General features: G+C 43.8%; 1 protein-coding gene across 1 annotated transcript in view; it reads left to right on the plus strand.

Moving 5' to 3' along the window:
- Window positions 1–459: 459 nt before the first annotated feature.
- Window positions 460–18247, plus strand: part of LOC308363531 (uncharacterized protein) — a gene marked incomplete at both ends in the record, with an annotated part of 45196 nt that continues 27408 nt past the window's right edge. Inside the window, 7 exons of the mRNA XM_080836336.1 lie at window positions 460–574; window positions 8611–8772; window positions 9938–10148; window positions 11109–11268; window positions 11648–11770; window positions 13420–13533; window positions 15339–17417. Of these exons, the coding sequence (XP_080692462.1) occupies window positions 460–574; window positions 8611–8772; window positions 9938–10148; window positions 11109–11268; window positions 11648–11770; window positions 13420–13533; window positions 15339–17417 (2964 nt within the window). The remainder of the gene's footprint in view (window positions 575–8610; window positions 8773–9937; window positions 10149–11108; window positions 11269–11647; window positions 11771–13419; window positions 13534–15338; window positions 17418–18247) is intronic.

Here is an 18247-nt window from a genome sequence, read left to right on the forward strand (position 1 = left end):
CTCCCTCTTCCTCCACCGTGACTCTCTCATTCACTCTCTCTCTCTCCACACACACACACGCTCCCTCACTTTTCGTGGGAGAAAGTTGGAAGGGGGAGAGAGAAAGAGAGAGAAAGGGAGAGAGTGATTTCAAGTCTCTCTCTGCTCTCTCCGCTTTGGGCACTCATATCAACTCTGCTGGCTCAATGGGGCTTTAGCGTTAGGGAATCAAGTCAAAAACAAAATATTTATTTCCCGAACCCCTATTAGTATTTAAGTTTTTGTACATAGGATAGGTAGATAGGTAACTTTTTCAAGACAAGGTGGGTGTGAGATCCAAGGCATCTCTTCAGGCGTACCTTTATCATTTTCGCCTCACAGAAAGATCAGTCTAACGACTGACTTTCTGTGGGAGAAGGTATCTCTAATTCAAAACTGTCCTGCCTTGTAGTACAAGCAATCCGTCTGAAACCCCTCACTATGGATATTGGAGAATGCCTGTTTCGGAAGAAGCGGAGACCGTGGAGCATGGATCTCTCGCTCGCCTTGGTGACTTTGGCTCTCGCCTTGTTCCAAACGCCTTTGGCACAAGCAGGTAAGATCGCTCTTCTTTTTCGTAAACTTGGATTTAAAGGTAATTCTTGTTATTAGTATAGACTCATTTTGCGTTTAAATCTGTCTAGTGAGAATGCACCTGTTATGTGTCAGTAAATGTATGCGGTTGTTATTTGCGCTTTTACGCACACCAGTGTCTGCATGTAGCTTGATTTCAAGGAGAGTTTGTTTGACGAAATCTAAACCTTTGCTTTGCGAGCTTTCTCTGTAACATGTAGGTCAAAGTCTGGTATTTTAGGTTATTAATGTTGATTAAAGTGCTTCCTTGACAGGTGTCAGTCTACCTACTGGCTGCCCTCACATGAAATGTGACAGCTACAGTTTATTTCATATTGTCTTTACAATGGCTTGGAATTTACGTTACTTTTTATAGCGTTTACCGAGGACTTTTTATCCCTTTTTACATTTCACTGGATCTAATCTGAAGGTGTGCTATGGCAACGTTGCGCACCACTGATGTGTTATCCCAGACGGGGCCATAGGGTAGGACGGTGCATTTTACTGCCAAGGTTTTCATCAAGGCTTGTCCATAGTGAGTTGGCATCAGTGTTGTCGCAGATTGATCGTTATCCAGCCTCCTGCCCCTTACAGACAGAAAGTGGAATCACCGGACAGAGGCTGAGACGGTGTCCACGGAATAGCTTGAAACACTTTATGATTTCTGAATTGGTTACCTGTTACTTGCCTCACAATGTATCTACCTATTTTACTACCATAGTTGTTAAGCAAATTGAGACGTTTCAGATTCAGTATCAATTAAGCAGGTGATACACCTTTTATTGGAATTTCATGAGGACATTTTTTTGCAACATGTTCTCAAACGATATTTGGGAATGTGTTTGCATTATCCACATAATCCAATCCGCGTTTGCACCTGATTTGACAAGAAGTATGATATAGCGTTAGTAGCGGAGAACGACAGCAGTTTTTTCATGGATTTCAGGATACGATAACCTCTTTCAGATGCAGATCCATTTTTAATCTGAAATCCGTTTATTTCAGTTTTAGATGACATTCGGATGACATTACGTTGGATGTGTGTAACCTTTTCGAACAACTAAATACTTCTATTGAAGTATAGAAGTAATTTGAGAATCAACGGGTCTTTATGAAGACATTAATGACTGAGAGCTGGGTTGGTTTCTGTGTGTTAAGCTGGTGGCGGTTTGCGTGAGGTTTTTTTAAGCAATTTGTGCGCTGAGTTCTGTGGTCCTTGGCTCGAGGTCCGATTTCAGATTGCAGAAGCGATTGCGCTTTCCCTAGTCCGACTCCCGTGTGTATTTTGGAGGAAGTCTGAACATTTTCGCGTTTTATGAATAGGTTATTATACAGCGGCGAGCTACTGTGAGAGTGGGTCCCAGGGAGACAGACGGGCAGTGAATGCATTAGTGTTACCTGTGTGTGTGCTCTGTACAGTCATGTTTGTGCAAATGCGCGAGTGGAGACCCGAGGGATTTTTTTCAGTCTGTGCCGCTGAATGCCCCCCTGTGTGTGTGGGTTTGACACCTTAGTTTAAAAAGCAGCGCATCAAGCTGCAGATGTGAGACTGAAATCGAATATCGAGCTGCATTGAACTATTTGAAACATTTCTCTCCCCGCGTAGCACCTAGAGCCCTCCCTCACGCCCCCTCTTGCGCTCGCTACAAAGCCCTTTGGTTAAGAAACTGCGTGCGTGCGTGCGTGCACGCGCGTCCACTCAACCTGCCTCAGGAGCGATCACCTGAGGCGCAAACCTGCTATTACTGACACCCTGCACTGATTCTACTCAGTCTATGTATTTGAAAAGTCCATTCACGTCCATGAAATTATATGAAATAATACGTCTTGTATTATAATTTTATAAAATGTCAAAGAAAAGGAGAGAGTGGATGGTATGAAAATGAAAGAAGGTTTTTGTGATGGAAGAGTGAAGGTGGGGGATATTTGTTTAACATGGATGTTCCTTAGACTCATTTCAAAGTGATTGCTCTCAAAGAACAGCCTGTCTGGGGTGCGCTAAGCAAAACATACCCACTCCCTCTCCCGCTCCCTTACCCCTTCTTTCCCTTGCTCCCTCACCAGGGAGTGAATGGAGGCACTGTGTGTGGAGGAAATGCCCGGGATACTCGACAGCGGGTGTGCACGTGAGGGTGTCCACTGTGCCTCTCTTCCTCAACAGCGTGTCACCTGCCATTACTTCAATTTTCCCTTCATAACGTCTGTTCACTGCCACTGCTTTTTCAAGCCGTTCTTTTGTTCATTGTTGCCGTTTACCTCCCGCCACCCAGTCATATGGAAGTAGGCCCATTCCTCTATTTTGGGTCCCTCTCCTCCCTCCTCCTTTTCTCATTTCCTCCCTGTCAGTAGTTAAGCTTACTCTAATCACTTGCTCAGGTAAACTCTGTGCATGATTGTTTAGCCTCACTGCCCTGTCCAGGCCACAGTACATTGCTGCTTGATCCAGAAGGTCTCATTCCTAGTTGAATGGCAGACAACCACTCAGCTGTGTGTGTGTGTGTGTGTGTGTATGTGTGTGTGTGTGTGTGTGTGTGTGTGTGTGTGTGTGTGTGTGTGTGTGTGTGTGTGTGTGTGTGTGTGTGTGTGTGCGCGTCCATATACTCATAACCTCCATCTGACCTGAGTTGTATGCCTGCAGACCAGACGACTGCAGTAAATCTGTTGTCATGGCTGCCCCCACAAGATCACGACCACACTTAAAACATGAATTACCCATCTATCGGCGTGTGAGGTCACATAATCTGCAAGCATTTCAGATGGCCTCAATACTGCCACTTTGTGGAGAAGTGTGCACATGACACACAGCCCTGCAGAGAGCAGCATTGAGTTTTTTGGCATCTGCATACTCTGAGAGATTTTATGTTACTGCATTGGCCTCTTGGACTGGAGTTAGCGAGTGACCATGTACACTGCCCTTCAGCTCCTACCAGTGCATACTTATTTAGGAAGCGGGAAGTGGAGCTGGGAGTTTGTGGCATCCCAGTGCGTTTATGTTTAAATAGACTAGTTGATGTCTTCTCCAGACTCGATGCATGGCTGCTGCACATGGTCAAAATGTGCGTGCATCACAGTCCGCCTCTGAAGTGTCTTACAGAAATAGGATGCTATGATGTTCCACATTTTGTGGCGGAAAAAACATGATCGCTCTTCAGGGGTTTCATTTTTTGCTTAGCTAACGTGGCTCAGGTCACTAGCTCAGTGGCCTTAAGGTGAGTTCACCAGCATCTCCTAGACACCCTGCTTATTTTAATCCAGACAGAGTAATGTTCAAATGGCAGTTTGAGTACAGAATAAAGGTTAAGATTGGGGGCCCCTTACCCATTGCCTGTCTGGGATGATAATACACTTTGTAAATCATAGTCCTCCAGAACATTCATGTCAGTGTTCAAGGTACTTCTCCATGAAAGTATGGGTAATTTCACCACAGGGGATTTTCCTCTCCTCCAAAGGGGTGTCTCCTGAAGGCAATGATGATTACACCCTTTCTCTTCTCTCTGTTTTTCACTTCACACCTCTCCTTTAATTTCTCTGCTGATTCCTCACTCCCACTCAGACACACATCAATCACGTTTTTATTTTACGTCTTTTTTTTTAGAGAGTGCTCAATCACGCTAAATTCTCAAACCATTCTGACTAGTGGGTGGTTAATCTTGGATAACAAGTATAGAGGAACTTTTTATGAACTCATATACCAGAGAACAAGCTTCTTTGGTCTTCCCTGACACAAGAACCCTTCACTTGTCTACAAAGAGCACCTAAATGGTGTTTCTGAGAATCTTTAAAGTTGCCATCTGTAGTTCCCGATGTCCTCACTAAAGAGCCTTTAAACACTTAAACATTTTTAGAGCTACTCGACTTAACTACCTACACATTTCATATAGTTTGGCTTGAGATATTTATGTACACTGGACAGCTTTTATTGTGGAGAAGGGCCTGGAGAAGACTGGGGAAATTGTTAAGGCTTGACGCTTTGGGTTGAATCTCCAGTGTAGCGGATAAGCCGCAGGACGTTAACTTGGTGTATTTACAGGACTCTGTATGTAGCTGAGGGGGCACCATTTAAGCTTTATATTTCTTTTGCCGTTCACAGTGCTCCTTTAGAAGCCATTGTGGTTGGAGTGTACACCCTCCCCAGCTGGCCAGCTTGAGTCATGCCCAACCACATGCTGGGCATATGTTGGCACTAGTCTTGGCAGAGAGAATACGGGTACAAATGTCGATTAAAATCCAGTGCATTCTGATTTTGACAGAAAGGTCTGCTGTCTTATTTGGAAAGGTTTTGGAAGTGAACTTACATTTTTTTTTTAATGAGTCTCTCTTGTGATTTGTTGAATTCATCTCCGTTTAAGTTTATGCATATGTTTAGTACAGTTCTCACACTGGAGGGAGAGTGGATATATGACAGACATTTTGAAAATCAGCATTCTGCGTCCAACACATTACCAACCATTGAGGAACATAATGGATTCACAGGGAGATTTATGTATCTGCTTAGAGATGTTTGCAATCAAAACCAGATTAGTTTAGTTGTTTAAAAAGTTATAACTGAAAATTGGCCGAAAAAGTATGTTTTCTGGAAATCCTTGTCACAGTTACAAGATGTGCATTGCTTTCATATAAAATACTTTTTAAATCCAGGGTTTTTAATACCCCTTCATTATAGTTGTTGAGGTTATGATAGCTTTTCTATGTGCAAAAGTGGAGCATTATACATACATCATAAATATAGAGAATGATGATGCAAATTATAGGCTCGACTCAGTGCTGTGCATACACGCCTAACTACTGCGGTCGTCTGTGGAGAGAGACACGTGGAGATGGAGGAAATGGAGAGCACGGGCCCTCTCTGTCTGCTCACATCTGTTCAATCCCACTCTCTTCTTCTTCCTCTTCTTCTTCTTCCACTTCCTCTTCTTCAATGTTGACTGTCATCTTGTGTTGTTTTATGGCCATATTAATCTTTCATTTATTGTTACTTGTCTATTTCTGTCTCTGCTCTTTGCTCTTCTGTGTTCACTGCCCTCTCTCGCTCTCTCTTTTTCTTTCTTTCCGTGTGTCTGTCTGCATCTCTCCCTCCCTCTCTATTTCTCTCTCTCTCTCTTTCTCTCAGTGTGTCTGTCTGCATCTCTCTCTCCCTCTCTATTTCTCTCTCTCTCTCTCTTTCTCTCAGTGTGTCTGTCTGCATCTCTTGCTCTCTGTCTCTCTCTCACACACACACAATAACACATTTGTGTCAGTAGAAAGGTGAAAGTGTAGAGGTCAAGGTGTCAGATGGTGTATCTCTCTGGTATTTGACACCGGTGCACAAGTATGAAGGGAAGAAAGTAAGAGACAGAGAGAGCGAGAGGAGAGCAGGGGTCGACGAGAGGGGAAGGGTTGGAGGGGGAGAGGGGGCATCCGCAGGAACATCTCTTCCTTGTTCACTGTTTGGTGTTTACAGTGGATGGCAAACATTCTGATGCCTCGGAGTCCTACCAGGTTTGTGTGAGGGGAGCCTAATCGTTCCCACCGGTGATCTGTGTGTTTCTTTGCTTGTGTTTTGTTGTGTTGTGATGTGTGTGTGTTTAGGCCACTCAAAGGGCATTTGTTTGCCGTCGCCCTGTGTGCTTTCCGCATGTTTGAGTTGCAGTGCTTTGTTTGTTCAGGCATTTCTTTTCCAGGGTGCCCAGTATCTAGTGGTGTGAGGTTCAGGTCACACACACACACCTACACGGTATGCACACATACAGATCATGACACTGATGTTATTAATGTTTATGTAGTATGTGTGATTTTTGTATTTGCATTCGCATTCCCCAGTGTATTCAGGGTATTCTTCAGGATGAGCATCAACAACATTAATGGCAAGGGAATGTTGATTGGACAATCAGCCCTCACTCTTTACACTTTAATCAGCATAGTACTTTTGATATTACCCCCTCTAGTGGATAAATACCGGTATGGTCACAGCTGTAGCACTGTTCTCACCAGTGTTCTGTACTCAGTGCAGTCTTACATTATACATTTGAACATCTGCTATTTGTAAGTTAGAAAAACACATAAAACTTCAGGATTCTCCATCGTACCCAAACCACCCCATTCATGATGCCTGCATTCTTGCACCAGGCCCTCTGTATGTCCCATTGAAAACAAATACTTTACTGTATGTCTTAAACTGAGGAAATGGCCAATGAAGGAGTTGCTGTTAGCATCTAATGATGACTGAAGTGGCGGGGGCTGAGAGATCTGTTATTCATCTACTGTTACCAGAGGTCCTCCGGTGTCACCTGAGGCCTGGTGGGGAGTGGGGTGGTCCTGGGGCATGTGTGAATACTTAGCAGGGTGGCACTGGAGAAAAGCGCAGGGGCCTCTTGCTCCATTCATCCGCCTTTCCTGCCGTGTCCTTTTTAATTTTTTTGAGCCTCCTAAATATACATACCAGTGCGTTTGTGCGTTTGTGTGTGGGTAAGAGAATGAGATAGTGTGCGTTTGTGTGTGTGTGTGTGTGTGTAAGATAATGAGAGAATGTGTGTTTGTGTGGGTGTGTGTAACCTGAGGTGGTGTTTTTGTCAACATATTTTTTGGGCCTCCTCTGGACAGGAAGACCCTGGGAGCAGCTGTGTATATATATGTGTGTGTGTGTGTGTGTGTGTGTGTGTGTGTATGGTTGTATGTGTGTATGTGTGTGACTGTGGCTCTTTAAACAGAGGCTCACATTGTGTGTTTTCATCCTGCTTGGCAATATGATACAGTAGCTGCCATCTCCACCACTGTTTCATTCTCTCTCTTTCTCTCTTTCATTCTCTCTCTCAGTCTCTCTCTCTCTCTCTCTACATTTCTTCTACTCAGTCTCTCTCTCTCCTCAGTTCTTGTGTGTGGATCTCAATGGTGCGTTGAATTAAAGTTCTCCATTGGGATTTCCTCCTTTCCTTATGTTCCCTATACCTCCTTTTCTCTCCCCCCTCCTCCATCCCTCCTTCCCTCCCTCTCTCTCTTTGCTCTTTCAGGTTGTTACTAACAGTCCATGGCAATGAAAATCCCTTTGTGGCATTAGAATGACTGTCCTCCGAGACCATTTACTATATGTTGACTTATAATCATTATCTATGGCTCATTGTTGGAAAAAGGGTTCAACACATGGGTTCTGGAATTCAGTTCAAGTGAGTTCAAGATGATGACAGACCAATAATATTTCCTCCTTGTTATTTGTGTTCAGAGTCTACTGTACATGGCAGTTAAATGACTTGAATGACCAAACTGAATGAGAGATTACATCTGTTTTTCTGAATGTGGTTGGGAAGCTGGCGAGGACACAGAGGAAACTAACCGCTAAATTAAAATCTAACCGATTTAGTCTATTTGCGGTTGCTTGGAAACCCAATGCATAACCACATAATTTAACCTTCAGATGATTTAGTACCATTACATTTTGTAAACCAGTTTGAGGCAAGACAATCATAACTCATTTAAATAACTCTGTGATCTCGCTGCAGTTATTTTATTCTTCCTCATCTTCAGTGACGTCCAACTAAAGGCAACTAAAGGGTTAAAACTGAAGCACTTCAAAAGGGTCTGCTGGTAGTTCTGATGTGCCAAACAGATGAAGCTAGTTAAACAATTCCGGAACAGTTCACAACTATTTTAGAATTGTCAAAAATTCAAGGGGGGTTTTGGAATGCTGTCTGTAATTGTATCACATTCTAGTGAATTTCCTTGAAAAATTCCACAAAACACCCTGGGAACATGAAAGCAGAGCTTGCAAGCCATATTTTATCCCTTGCTGACACCTTATTGTTGAAAAACATTGCCCTTGATTGATTCATTCTGAATTCTAAAACAATGCTATCATAGAAGTAGTTCATTGGATTGTGCTTTGGTAATGTCATAAATATGAATCAGATTTTAAAATTGAAACTAATTATTTTCTTTCTGTTTCTCTCTGTCTCTCTACATCTATACATTTCTATCTGCTCCTCTCCCCCCCCCCCCCCCCCCCCCCCCTATATCTGTTTTCCTCTCCCTCCTCCCGGTCTCCCCCAGATCCAGTGGACGTGTTGAAGGTGCTGCAGCTGCCCTCTCTCCCTGAGGGGGTGCAGAAGGTTCCAGGCTTCTGCACGTCCCGCCGTCCCGGCACCTCTGACCATGCCTACCGTATCACCAAGAAGGCCCAGATCTCCGTCCCCACCAGTCAGCTCTTCTCAGGTACCGCTCCTGGCTTGGCGGGATGGCCATCCAAGATGCCTGAAAATAATACAAAATACTGATTTAGTTTGCGGCCTGTTTTTTTTTTTTTTTTTTAATCAATTTTTTATTGACACCATTTGTGCAGTCATTCAGTTACGACATGCAAGACAAAAGTATATCAGAACATTAATTACATTTATCATCTGGTGTACATTTGCGGCCTGTTTTTGTGATGCGCACTGTACCGTCAAGCTATTCCCAGCAACTGTTTCCTAAAAACACACAGAATAGTTTTTGCTCCTGCAGATTCCATTTCAGAATATTTTTCTCATGTTGTATGTTTTGCTTTTGTAGTTTTTTGGTCTCTTGGTGGTTTTACGGTGACTCCACATTTCTTTACTCTGTTTTCTTTGTTCTGCAATTATCCTCTGGGCCTATGGCAAGACAGTGATGTTGCTGGAAATTCTTTGAAATCGTAGCATATAATTAAAAAGCTAAGGAACAAGTGTGCGGCACGAAGGCCAAGAAATGTCAAACATGAAACTCTCTGCAATGAGCATATAACTTGACCATACATGCTTATTTAAAGGAACCCAGAGCTACAAATTCAGCTGATTTAGTCTGTGCCTAAGCTATCATTATGACACTTGTGATATAATACCTGTTAGGACAAGTATTCTGATGTTGTTCAATGATCCATACCATGAAAATAACTTTCTTATTCACTCTGACTTTGCTTCCTCTCCTCTCTTCTCCTCTCCTCTCCTCTCCTCTCCTCTCCTCTCCTCTCTTCTCCTCTCCTCTCCTCTCCTCTCCTCTCTTATTCACTGTTGTTTGGCATGCCTCCGCCTTCATCTTGGCTTCATTGCTTCTTTATCCTTTTATGGCAAAAATGCTGTTTCCCTTCTCCCTTGATGTTTCTTTTTCTATTCTCTCCGTCTTCATCTCTCCATCTCTGACTCTGATTGCATCATTCTCCTCTGTCTTCATTTTTAACTCTCTCTCTCTCTCTTCTCTCTCCTTCCTACATCCCTTGCACTTCCCATTCATCTTGTGCGCTTCACTCCCACACTCCCAATCCCACTGGCCCTGTTTCTCCCTCTCTCGCTTTCCCTCCCCCTCTCTCCCCCCCTCTCTCCCCCCTCTCTCCTTCCCGTTCTCCTCCGTGTTTGTGCTCCTGCAGGTCCGTTCCCAGAGAATTTCTCCATCATGACTCTGGTGAAGGCCAAGGCTGGCCTGCAGGCCTTCCTACTGTCCGTCTACAGTGAGCAGGGCGTGCAGCAGTTGGGCCTGGAGCTGGGACGCTCCCCTGTCTTCCTGTACGAGGACCAGAACCGCAAGCCCGCCCCCGAGGACTACCCGCTCTTCAGGGGTGTCAACTTGGCCGACGGCAAGTCAGTAACCTCCCCCGCCCCCTGCCCGCCTCCCTTACCCAGCTGACTGTCCCCACTGTAAGGGTCTAGACTTTGATATTGACAAACCAACACTTTAATGGTTTATCATTAAGGTCAGGTTATTACATTATTGACCATTTGAAAATGATATACACATACATAAATATATGATCATTATATTGTCAATATTACAATATTACATTGTTGCATACACTATGTGTTTCACTATCGGCTTTAATTTCAGGCTACAATGCATTTATTATATTATTGGCATTTTGTGTTTGTGCTATTTATTAAAGTCTGGACCTTTGCTACCTAACCATTGCCCTCACTCTCACTGGCTAATATTGTGAACTGTGCTATCCTGCTACTGTGTTGTCTCTGCTATTTAACGTGTGTCTTTCCAAGGTGTGTCCACAATGAGCTTGGTGGATCAAGTCTCTATTTTAAAGAATCCAACCTTTTCCCTTCTCGTTATACATAATGTAACATAATGTAATGCATTCATGATGTGCACATGTAAGGGATAACGGTCGACGAGCTGTGCAGTTCTACAAAGTTAATGGACGCTGCGGGGCAAAGAACTGTTGCTCCGCGAAGTTCATTCACTTTGTAGAACTGCACAGCTCGGAGGCCGTTATCCCGCTTATCTCCCGTTTACAACAGTATATACATATGCACAACCTTAGAGACACACACACACACACACACACACACACACACACACACACACACACACACACACACACACACACACACTCACACACACACACACACACACACACACACACACACACACAAACACACACACACACACACACACACACACACACACACACACACACACACACACACACACACACACACACACACACACACACACACACATCCTGACAGGCACCCTTCTGGACCCGTGTATCATGTTGACACCATTGTGCCCTACCTCCTCCCTGCCTGCAGGTGGCACCGCATTGCCATCTCCGTGCAGAAGAAGACCGTCACCCTGCTCTTGGATTGTAAGAAGCGTCTGACCAAGACCCTGCCCCGTAGCAACAACCCCGTGATTGACACCAAGGGCATCACCGTGTTCGGTTCTCGCTTGCTGGATGAGGTCTTCCAGGTCAGATTGAGGTCATGGTTAGAGGGTTTGTGGGATAGTGTGAGAGATAGTAGAGGTGCAGCTTGATGAAAAGGGTGTGAAAATGGTAGGCCCTCTCAGCTGGAATGTCTGTTAATGAACTGTGTGGTACAATCTTCAATACATATAACCAAATGAATGCTATCTCTCCACAAATATAATCCAGCAACACACGAATCATAATCTGCCTTTTGGAGTCCATATTAAAGCAAGATCTCTTGTGAAGGCATCCCATACACACAACTTTTTCTTAACCTCACCCATACCCTTAAAACTGGTTCACCTCAAAATGAGATAACTGCTCTCATATTAACAACAGCTGGCTGAGTCTTAAAGGTGCCTCCATTGTCTTCTCTTTTAGGGAGATATTCAGCAGCTGCTGATTGCATCTAACTCTCAGGCTGCGTTTGACTTCTGTGAGCACTACAGCCCAGACTGTGATTCCCCTCTGCCAAGGATCCAGTCACAGGACCCCAACCCTCCCGTGAGTAGCACCCCACCACACGCTGGGATACACACAACACACTCTACATATAGACAAAATTCACAAAATCCACAGAAACAATGATGCCATACCGGCTGGCCAACACACTCCCTCAGGAGTCACAGTGTGTGTTTGTTTGGCTGGCTTTCTGCAATGCCAGTGTGCTCAGCCTCCTACTTTGTCCTCAGAGAAGGGCTCTGAAAAGATCTACCGAGAACCCTCAAATGTTCCTAGAAATGCTCTACAGCTGACTAAAGAACCCTTTAGGATCAGTGAAAGAGCACCATTGAGGGTTCTAGGTAGAAATGATTTAATTCTCATTGGCTTCAGAATGATGGGAAGCGAAATGCTACAGTGTTTCTTGAGTAGCGTAGTATAACCAAATTTGGTCTCTTGGCTTTTGTTGTTACTATGGATGCTGAGACAGCAGGTGACTCTGAAAGGGATTTGACACTGATCTGGTGAGGATTGGGTGGATCTGGTGAGGACTGGGTGGATCTGGATGCAGATCAGGACCAGATCAAGGCCACATCCATTACAGAGTCTGGTGTCTTGGTGGAAATGTCTGATAATGGCTAAATGCACATGTGAGAGGTCGGCACTGACTAAGTCACTGGATACAGTGTACTGTTGTTGCCTCCACCTTTCTCTTCAGACTAAATACCGACATTCACTGTGACTCACCAGGGACATGCCTAGATCATCTGACAGCTAAAGTAAATTACACAATATGACACGGCTGCTAGATTTACCCCCAAAACGTTTGTCTCAAAGTTGCATTGCAGTACCTTCTTTTTCCTGTTACCGCAACCACGACGACTAATTCCACAGTGTTCCCCATTCTAATAATAAACTCGGGCTTCTGCTTGGTCATCTACATCTCATCAAAGGTCAAAGTTTGTCTCTGTCCTCACAAACACTGTTTGTATCAGTTTGTCTCTCTAGTTTCATTTTATGAGCAATCTCTTCAGCACAGCAGACCTGAAGAACAGGAGAGCAGTGGTGCATTAAGACATGCGGCTAGCATGTGGCCTCTCTCTGCTGTCTCTCAGATGGGCTGTGATGATGACACAAGGGTCTGTCCTTACCTGACCGTCATGCTTTATTTGACATTTTATTTTTATACTTTATTGGAAATCATTTAATATCCATCCTTGGGCATCATTCTATATTTATCTCCATATTACCACATTACATAACAAATAGATACACATAGAAATAGAAATCAAACTTAACATCATCTCCCATAATATGAAACCCCATTTTAATTAGTGTTCCTTTTCCTGATATAGTGTTGTGATCTCCGGTGGGACAGTCTTATTTAAGGGAGGATATTATGATTTGTTTCCAGGTGTGCTCATAAATGAACAAAATGTGTTTATCTTTCCTTGTGCTTTTTGACTGATTCACAAAGGTGCTAAGTCTGTCATCAGCATATGCAATGGAGGACCCATGCATTATGACATACTAGCTCTTTGTGAATAGCTCAAACTCTCACTGCTTTATTTTCTCGAATTTTGAACTCTCTGTCGTTTTACCCCCCTCTTTCTTTCTCTCCTTCTCTTTTACATTCAAACGCTCGCTACCTTTCCTCTCACACATTCCACTGGCTCCACTCTCTTTCTTCACCCCCCCCCCATTTCTCTCAGTACTTTGATGAAGAGCGGGATGACTATGAATACCCCTTTTATTACGAGGAAACAACCGGCACCCCCTTCCCATCGTCCTCCCCCTTCCCTCATACGGGGCCCCCTGCCGAACAGGTAAAGAGGGAGTAAAAGAACCAAAGGGGGGAGAGGAGTGAGAAAGAGAGGAATGGATTAGATTTGCTGTTATGATCTGATTTGTTTCTTAAGTGGTGTGGCAATAGTATTCTTAGTGCTTTGTCTCTCTCAGTACCTCCAGGTCTCAGTACTTTTTCAAAAGCATAATTTTCAGTTAGTCTCTAGACTTCTCGTCCATTCAGCTTCTCTTTTCTCTCCTCCCGTTTTGTACTTAACACGTTTGCGGCCCTGTCGCCTTCATCCGTCCCCGTCCCATCGTCGTCACGATTCGTCAGTGTTGAATTTCCCGTTGTCTGGAATTTATTTTACATGTTGTCAGTCATTTATTGTTTATGTGTTGTATATATGTTTGAATGTATTTGTGTAACTGTGTATAAGTATTTAATTTACAGGGGCACTGGGGGTTATTCACTATAGTGTACTGCCATACCTTCCCTCACCCATTACCTTTTCATACACACACTCCACAACGTGCAGTTATTCTCCCTCACACAGACACGCAAAAAACTCCTTTCCCACACACACTCACAAAAACACTAACATGAATACAAACAAACAGATCCGGATATTTCCCACTGGGTCTGACCAACTGCTAAAGAGATAGGTTTGCATGTCTGATTTGTACTCATGTCTAATTGATAGATCGAGTGAATGACATCTGCATGAATTGACATTTTTTGTGTGATTACGCTTTATTCACATGATATGTCTGTCTTGATGTTTATACTGTCTGTCTTAAACAACTCATTGTGTACTAGTATGTTTGCCTGTCTTTTGATCAGATTGCATCTGCATCCTTGTGTGTCCTATGTCTCTCCTGTGTGTTTGAAAATCGGTTATAAATCGAATCTCTTTTTTTTAGTACGTGTCTACCAGCATGGGGTATTAATGGTTGTTTTTCTAAACAGAATCGAGTAGAGTCTCTTCACATGTGTCTACCATAACAACAGAAACTATTCACCCGCTAAAATTAAGTTTATGTATAATATGAACTCATACTTATAGTGCACTACTGGTACTTAGAATACTATAGTGTTTCCTAATAATATCTGACACTTACAGTAGTCTAAGCATGTCATGCATGTGTCTGGCAATGGGATGTAATTCTTATCCTCCATCGTCGACATCTCACTCCATCTTATGACATGCTTTGTGTGATCTCATGTAGGATCTCATGTAAGATCTCTAGCATGTCCCTCTCACTGTCCTCTCTGTGCACAGTTGGAAAGCTCAATGTGGTCTCCTCTCATGACCAATATATTGAGTAGTGCTGGCTTTACCTGAGCAGCCAAACCACCCCCCCGCATACCCCCCCACCCACCCCTACTCGACCCTTCCACCCACCACCCAGTGCCCCTGCAAACCATGAGCACAAAGTTGCTGCTTTTTTAATATGGAGGTTGGCATTACTGGAGAAAACGGCCTAAATAGTTACTTTGTTGTCTGGCAAAATGGTATATTATTTCTTCTTATGATGCAGGTGTAGCTGTAACACCTTTTGGGTACGATTGTTCTTAGTGTAGAACTGCGTTACATGAGGCTATATCCAGTAATGCCAGAGGAGTCTCAACCAGTCATCCAAGCTTCATTGTGTCTCAAAACATCAATCTTTGTCTTTCTCTCTCCATCTGTCCATCCCCTTTGCTTTCAACCCCTCCCATCCCTGGTTTGTCTCTCTGTTTGTCTGTCTATCTGTCTGTTTGTCTCTCTCGCTGTCTCTTTCCATCTCACAACACCCACACCCATACAAAATACATATCACATCTAATCAACACACGTAATAGGGTAGCAAAGCTAGTAATGGCGAGGCCAGTAAACCCAAAACTGCTCCAGCTAAAGCTAAACCTGCCCTCGGGAAGCCTGCCCCATCAAAGGCTACCGCAGAAAAGTTCAAGCCAGCTGTGACTAAACCAGCAAAAGCATCTGCCTCCCCAGTCAAACCTACCAAACAAGCCAAAGTGGAGGCAGCTCCTGCTTCTGCTGCAGCTAAACCCACCAAGGCAAAGCCCACCGCCATTGATATCCTCCTGTCAAAAATCAAACCAACCACAGCCGCCGTTGCTGCTACAGCAGCTCCCAAAAACGGGGCTGAGAAGAAAGTCAATGGTAATGGCAAAGGGGCAGAAGAGAAAAAAGTCAATGGTGAGGTGAAAGTAAATGGCAATGGCAAAAACGGCGAAACCAAAACCAATGGCAATGGTAAGGGACCTGAGGAGAAGAAAGCTAATGGCAATGGTAAGCCCAATGGCAAAGCCAATGGCAATGGGAAAGCAACTGAGGCTCCCACCACTGTTGAAAAAAAAGAAAATGGCAAGGCCAAAGTGGCTGAAGAAAAGGTTGTGGTTGTTGAAGAGAGAGTAGTGACTGTTGAGGAGAAAAAGGCCAATGGCAAAGCCAATGGTAACGGCAAAGCGGCTGTGGCTGAAGAAAAGGTTGTGGTTGTTGAAGAGAAAGTAGTGGCTGTTGAGGAGAAAAAGGCCAATGGCAAAGCTGCCACTGATAAAAAAGTTAACGGCAATGGCAAAGTCAATGGCAATGGGGCAAAAACCGCCAAAGCTGAAGTGAAAGTAGAGGCCACAGTCGAAAAGAAAGAAAAACCAAAAGTTGTAAAAGTTGAAGCTGCTAAAGCTGAGACTGCTAACGCTGAAACTGCTGCAACTGAAGTTGCCAAAGAGGCCAAAACCAAAGTCACTAAAGTTAAAGTAGAAAAGACTGAAACAAAAGTAAAAGTTGTAAAAACTGAGAAGAAGGAGGTCAAAGTTGCACCAGCAAAGGCAGTGGTTGTCAAAACTGAAATGGTGAAAGAGGTAGCCGCCAAACCAGTAGTTACCAAAACAGAAAAGGTGAAAGTGGTAGTCGCCAAACCAGTAGTTACCAAAACAGAAATGGTGAAAGTAGTAGCTGCCAAACCAGTAGTTACCAAAACAGAAATGGTGAAAGTGGTAGCCGCCAAACCAGATGTTACCATAACAGAAACAGTGAAAGTGGTAGCCGCCAAACCAGATGTTACCATAACAGAGACTGTGAAGGTGGTAGCTGTCAAACCAGAGGTTACCAAAACAGAGACCGTGAAGGTGGTAGCCGCCAAACCAGAAGTTACCAAAACAGAAACGGTGAAAGCGGTAGCCGCCAAACCAGAGGTTACCAAAACAGAAACGGTGAAAGTGGTAGCCGCCAAACCAGAGGTTACCAAAACAGAGACTGTGAAAGTGGTAGCCGCCAAACCAGAGGTTACCAAAACAGAAACGGTCAAAGTGGTAGCCGCCAAACCAGAGGTTACCAAAACAGAGACTGTGAAAGTGGTAGCCATCAAACCAGAAGTCACCAAAAAGGAAGCTGTGAAAGTCAAATCTCCCAAAGCTGAGGTCACTAAAACTGAGATCAAGGTCACAGTAACTAAACCGGTCACCAAATCAGAAACTATTAAAGTCAAGACTGTAAAAACTGAGGTGAAGGCCCCAACAAAAGCAGAGGTCATCAAAACAGAGAAAGTGGAAGTTGTTGCTGCCAAGCCTGAAGTCACCAAAACAGAGGTGGTCAAAGTTAAAACAGAAGTCAAAGTTGTTGCACCTGCAAAACCACCACCTCCAAAACCAGAGGTCGTTGTAATTGAAACCGTTAAAACCGTCGAAGAACGTCCAAAACCTCCTTTCGTGAAACCACCTCCTAAGAAAGAGGCACCAGCTCCTGTGCCTCTACCACTTCCTCCTCTTCCCAAGCCAGAGAAAGCCAAGGTTACAGTCGAGATCAATAACGTCAAATCCACCTCCAAAAATTTCCCTCCCTTCGACAAGTCTGTGGTCAGCGGCACCAGCCTTCCTGTGCCGGAAAAACCGAAGAAACCGACCAACGGTTATCAACAGGTACAAATAGAGAGCCCGTGTTGGCTGTCCAGAGCTTTATGTCCCTTCTAATTATTCTGGGGACCATGTTATTTTCCACAGAGACTTTTGCATTTTGGTTAAAAGACAGGGAAAGTTCTTCATATGTAGCCTTAGTTATTCTGCTGTTATGTATTAAGCTTGACGGTAAAGTTCTGCAATGTGTGATTTGTTGATGTTGTAATTTGATAACAGCACAGTTGAATGTCAGTAAAGCAAGTAAAGATCAGATAACTCGGAATTTAGACTGGCAAAAATACTCCTTGGCAGTGTTAGCCATTGTATGAAAAAAGGAGATGGTAGGAAGCAGTGTAGTCTTTTTGGTGTATTGACAGTTGCATGGTTCTGAAGGGTCAGGTTAGGGATCTTTAAAATCTGAATAATGGCAACCTGGTCCCCAGAAAGTTGGTACATACTGACCTAGACCTTCTGCACCATTTCACATATCATATGATCGGTACGATCATGACAGACGATATGATATAGCGGACTGTGATATTGCCGCATGACTATCTGCACAGTTTTCTATCTGTTTCCCATTTTGATCTCCTGTAACTTCGAGTCTGCACTCCAAGTCCTATACTCGTTCTGCTGTCTCTCTTGTCTAGTGAGTAGTAAGAAGACAAAGTTTACGCATGCTATCTTTTAAATAGTGACAGTACGCTACCACACATCCGAATACATTCTGTAGATGTTTTAAATAACACAACACAACTTTCAAATCTGTCTCTGTCCTTTTCTCTTCTGCTGTCCTGTCTTCATTCCACTGTGTATCTGAGATGCTTCTGTCTTTGTCATATTTTACCAAAATA

Source organism: Sprattus sprattus, assembly GCF_963457725.1.
Source record: "Sprattus sprattus genome assembly, chromosome: 4".
Lineage (NCBI taxonomy): Eukaryota > Metazoa > Chordata > Actinopteri > Clupeiformes > Clupeidae > Sprattus > Sprattus sprattus.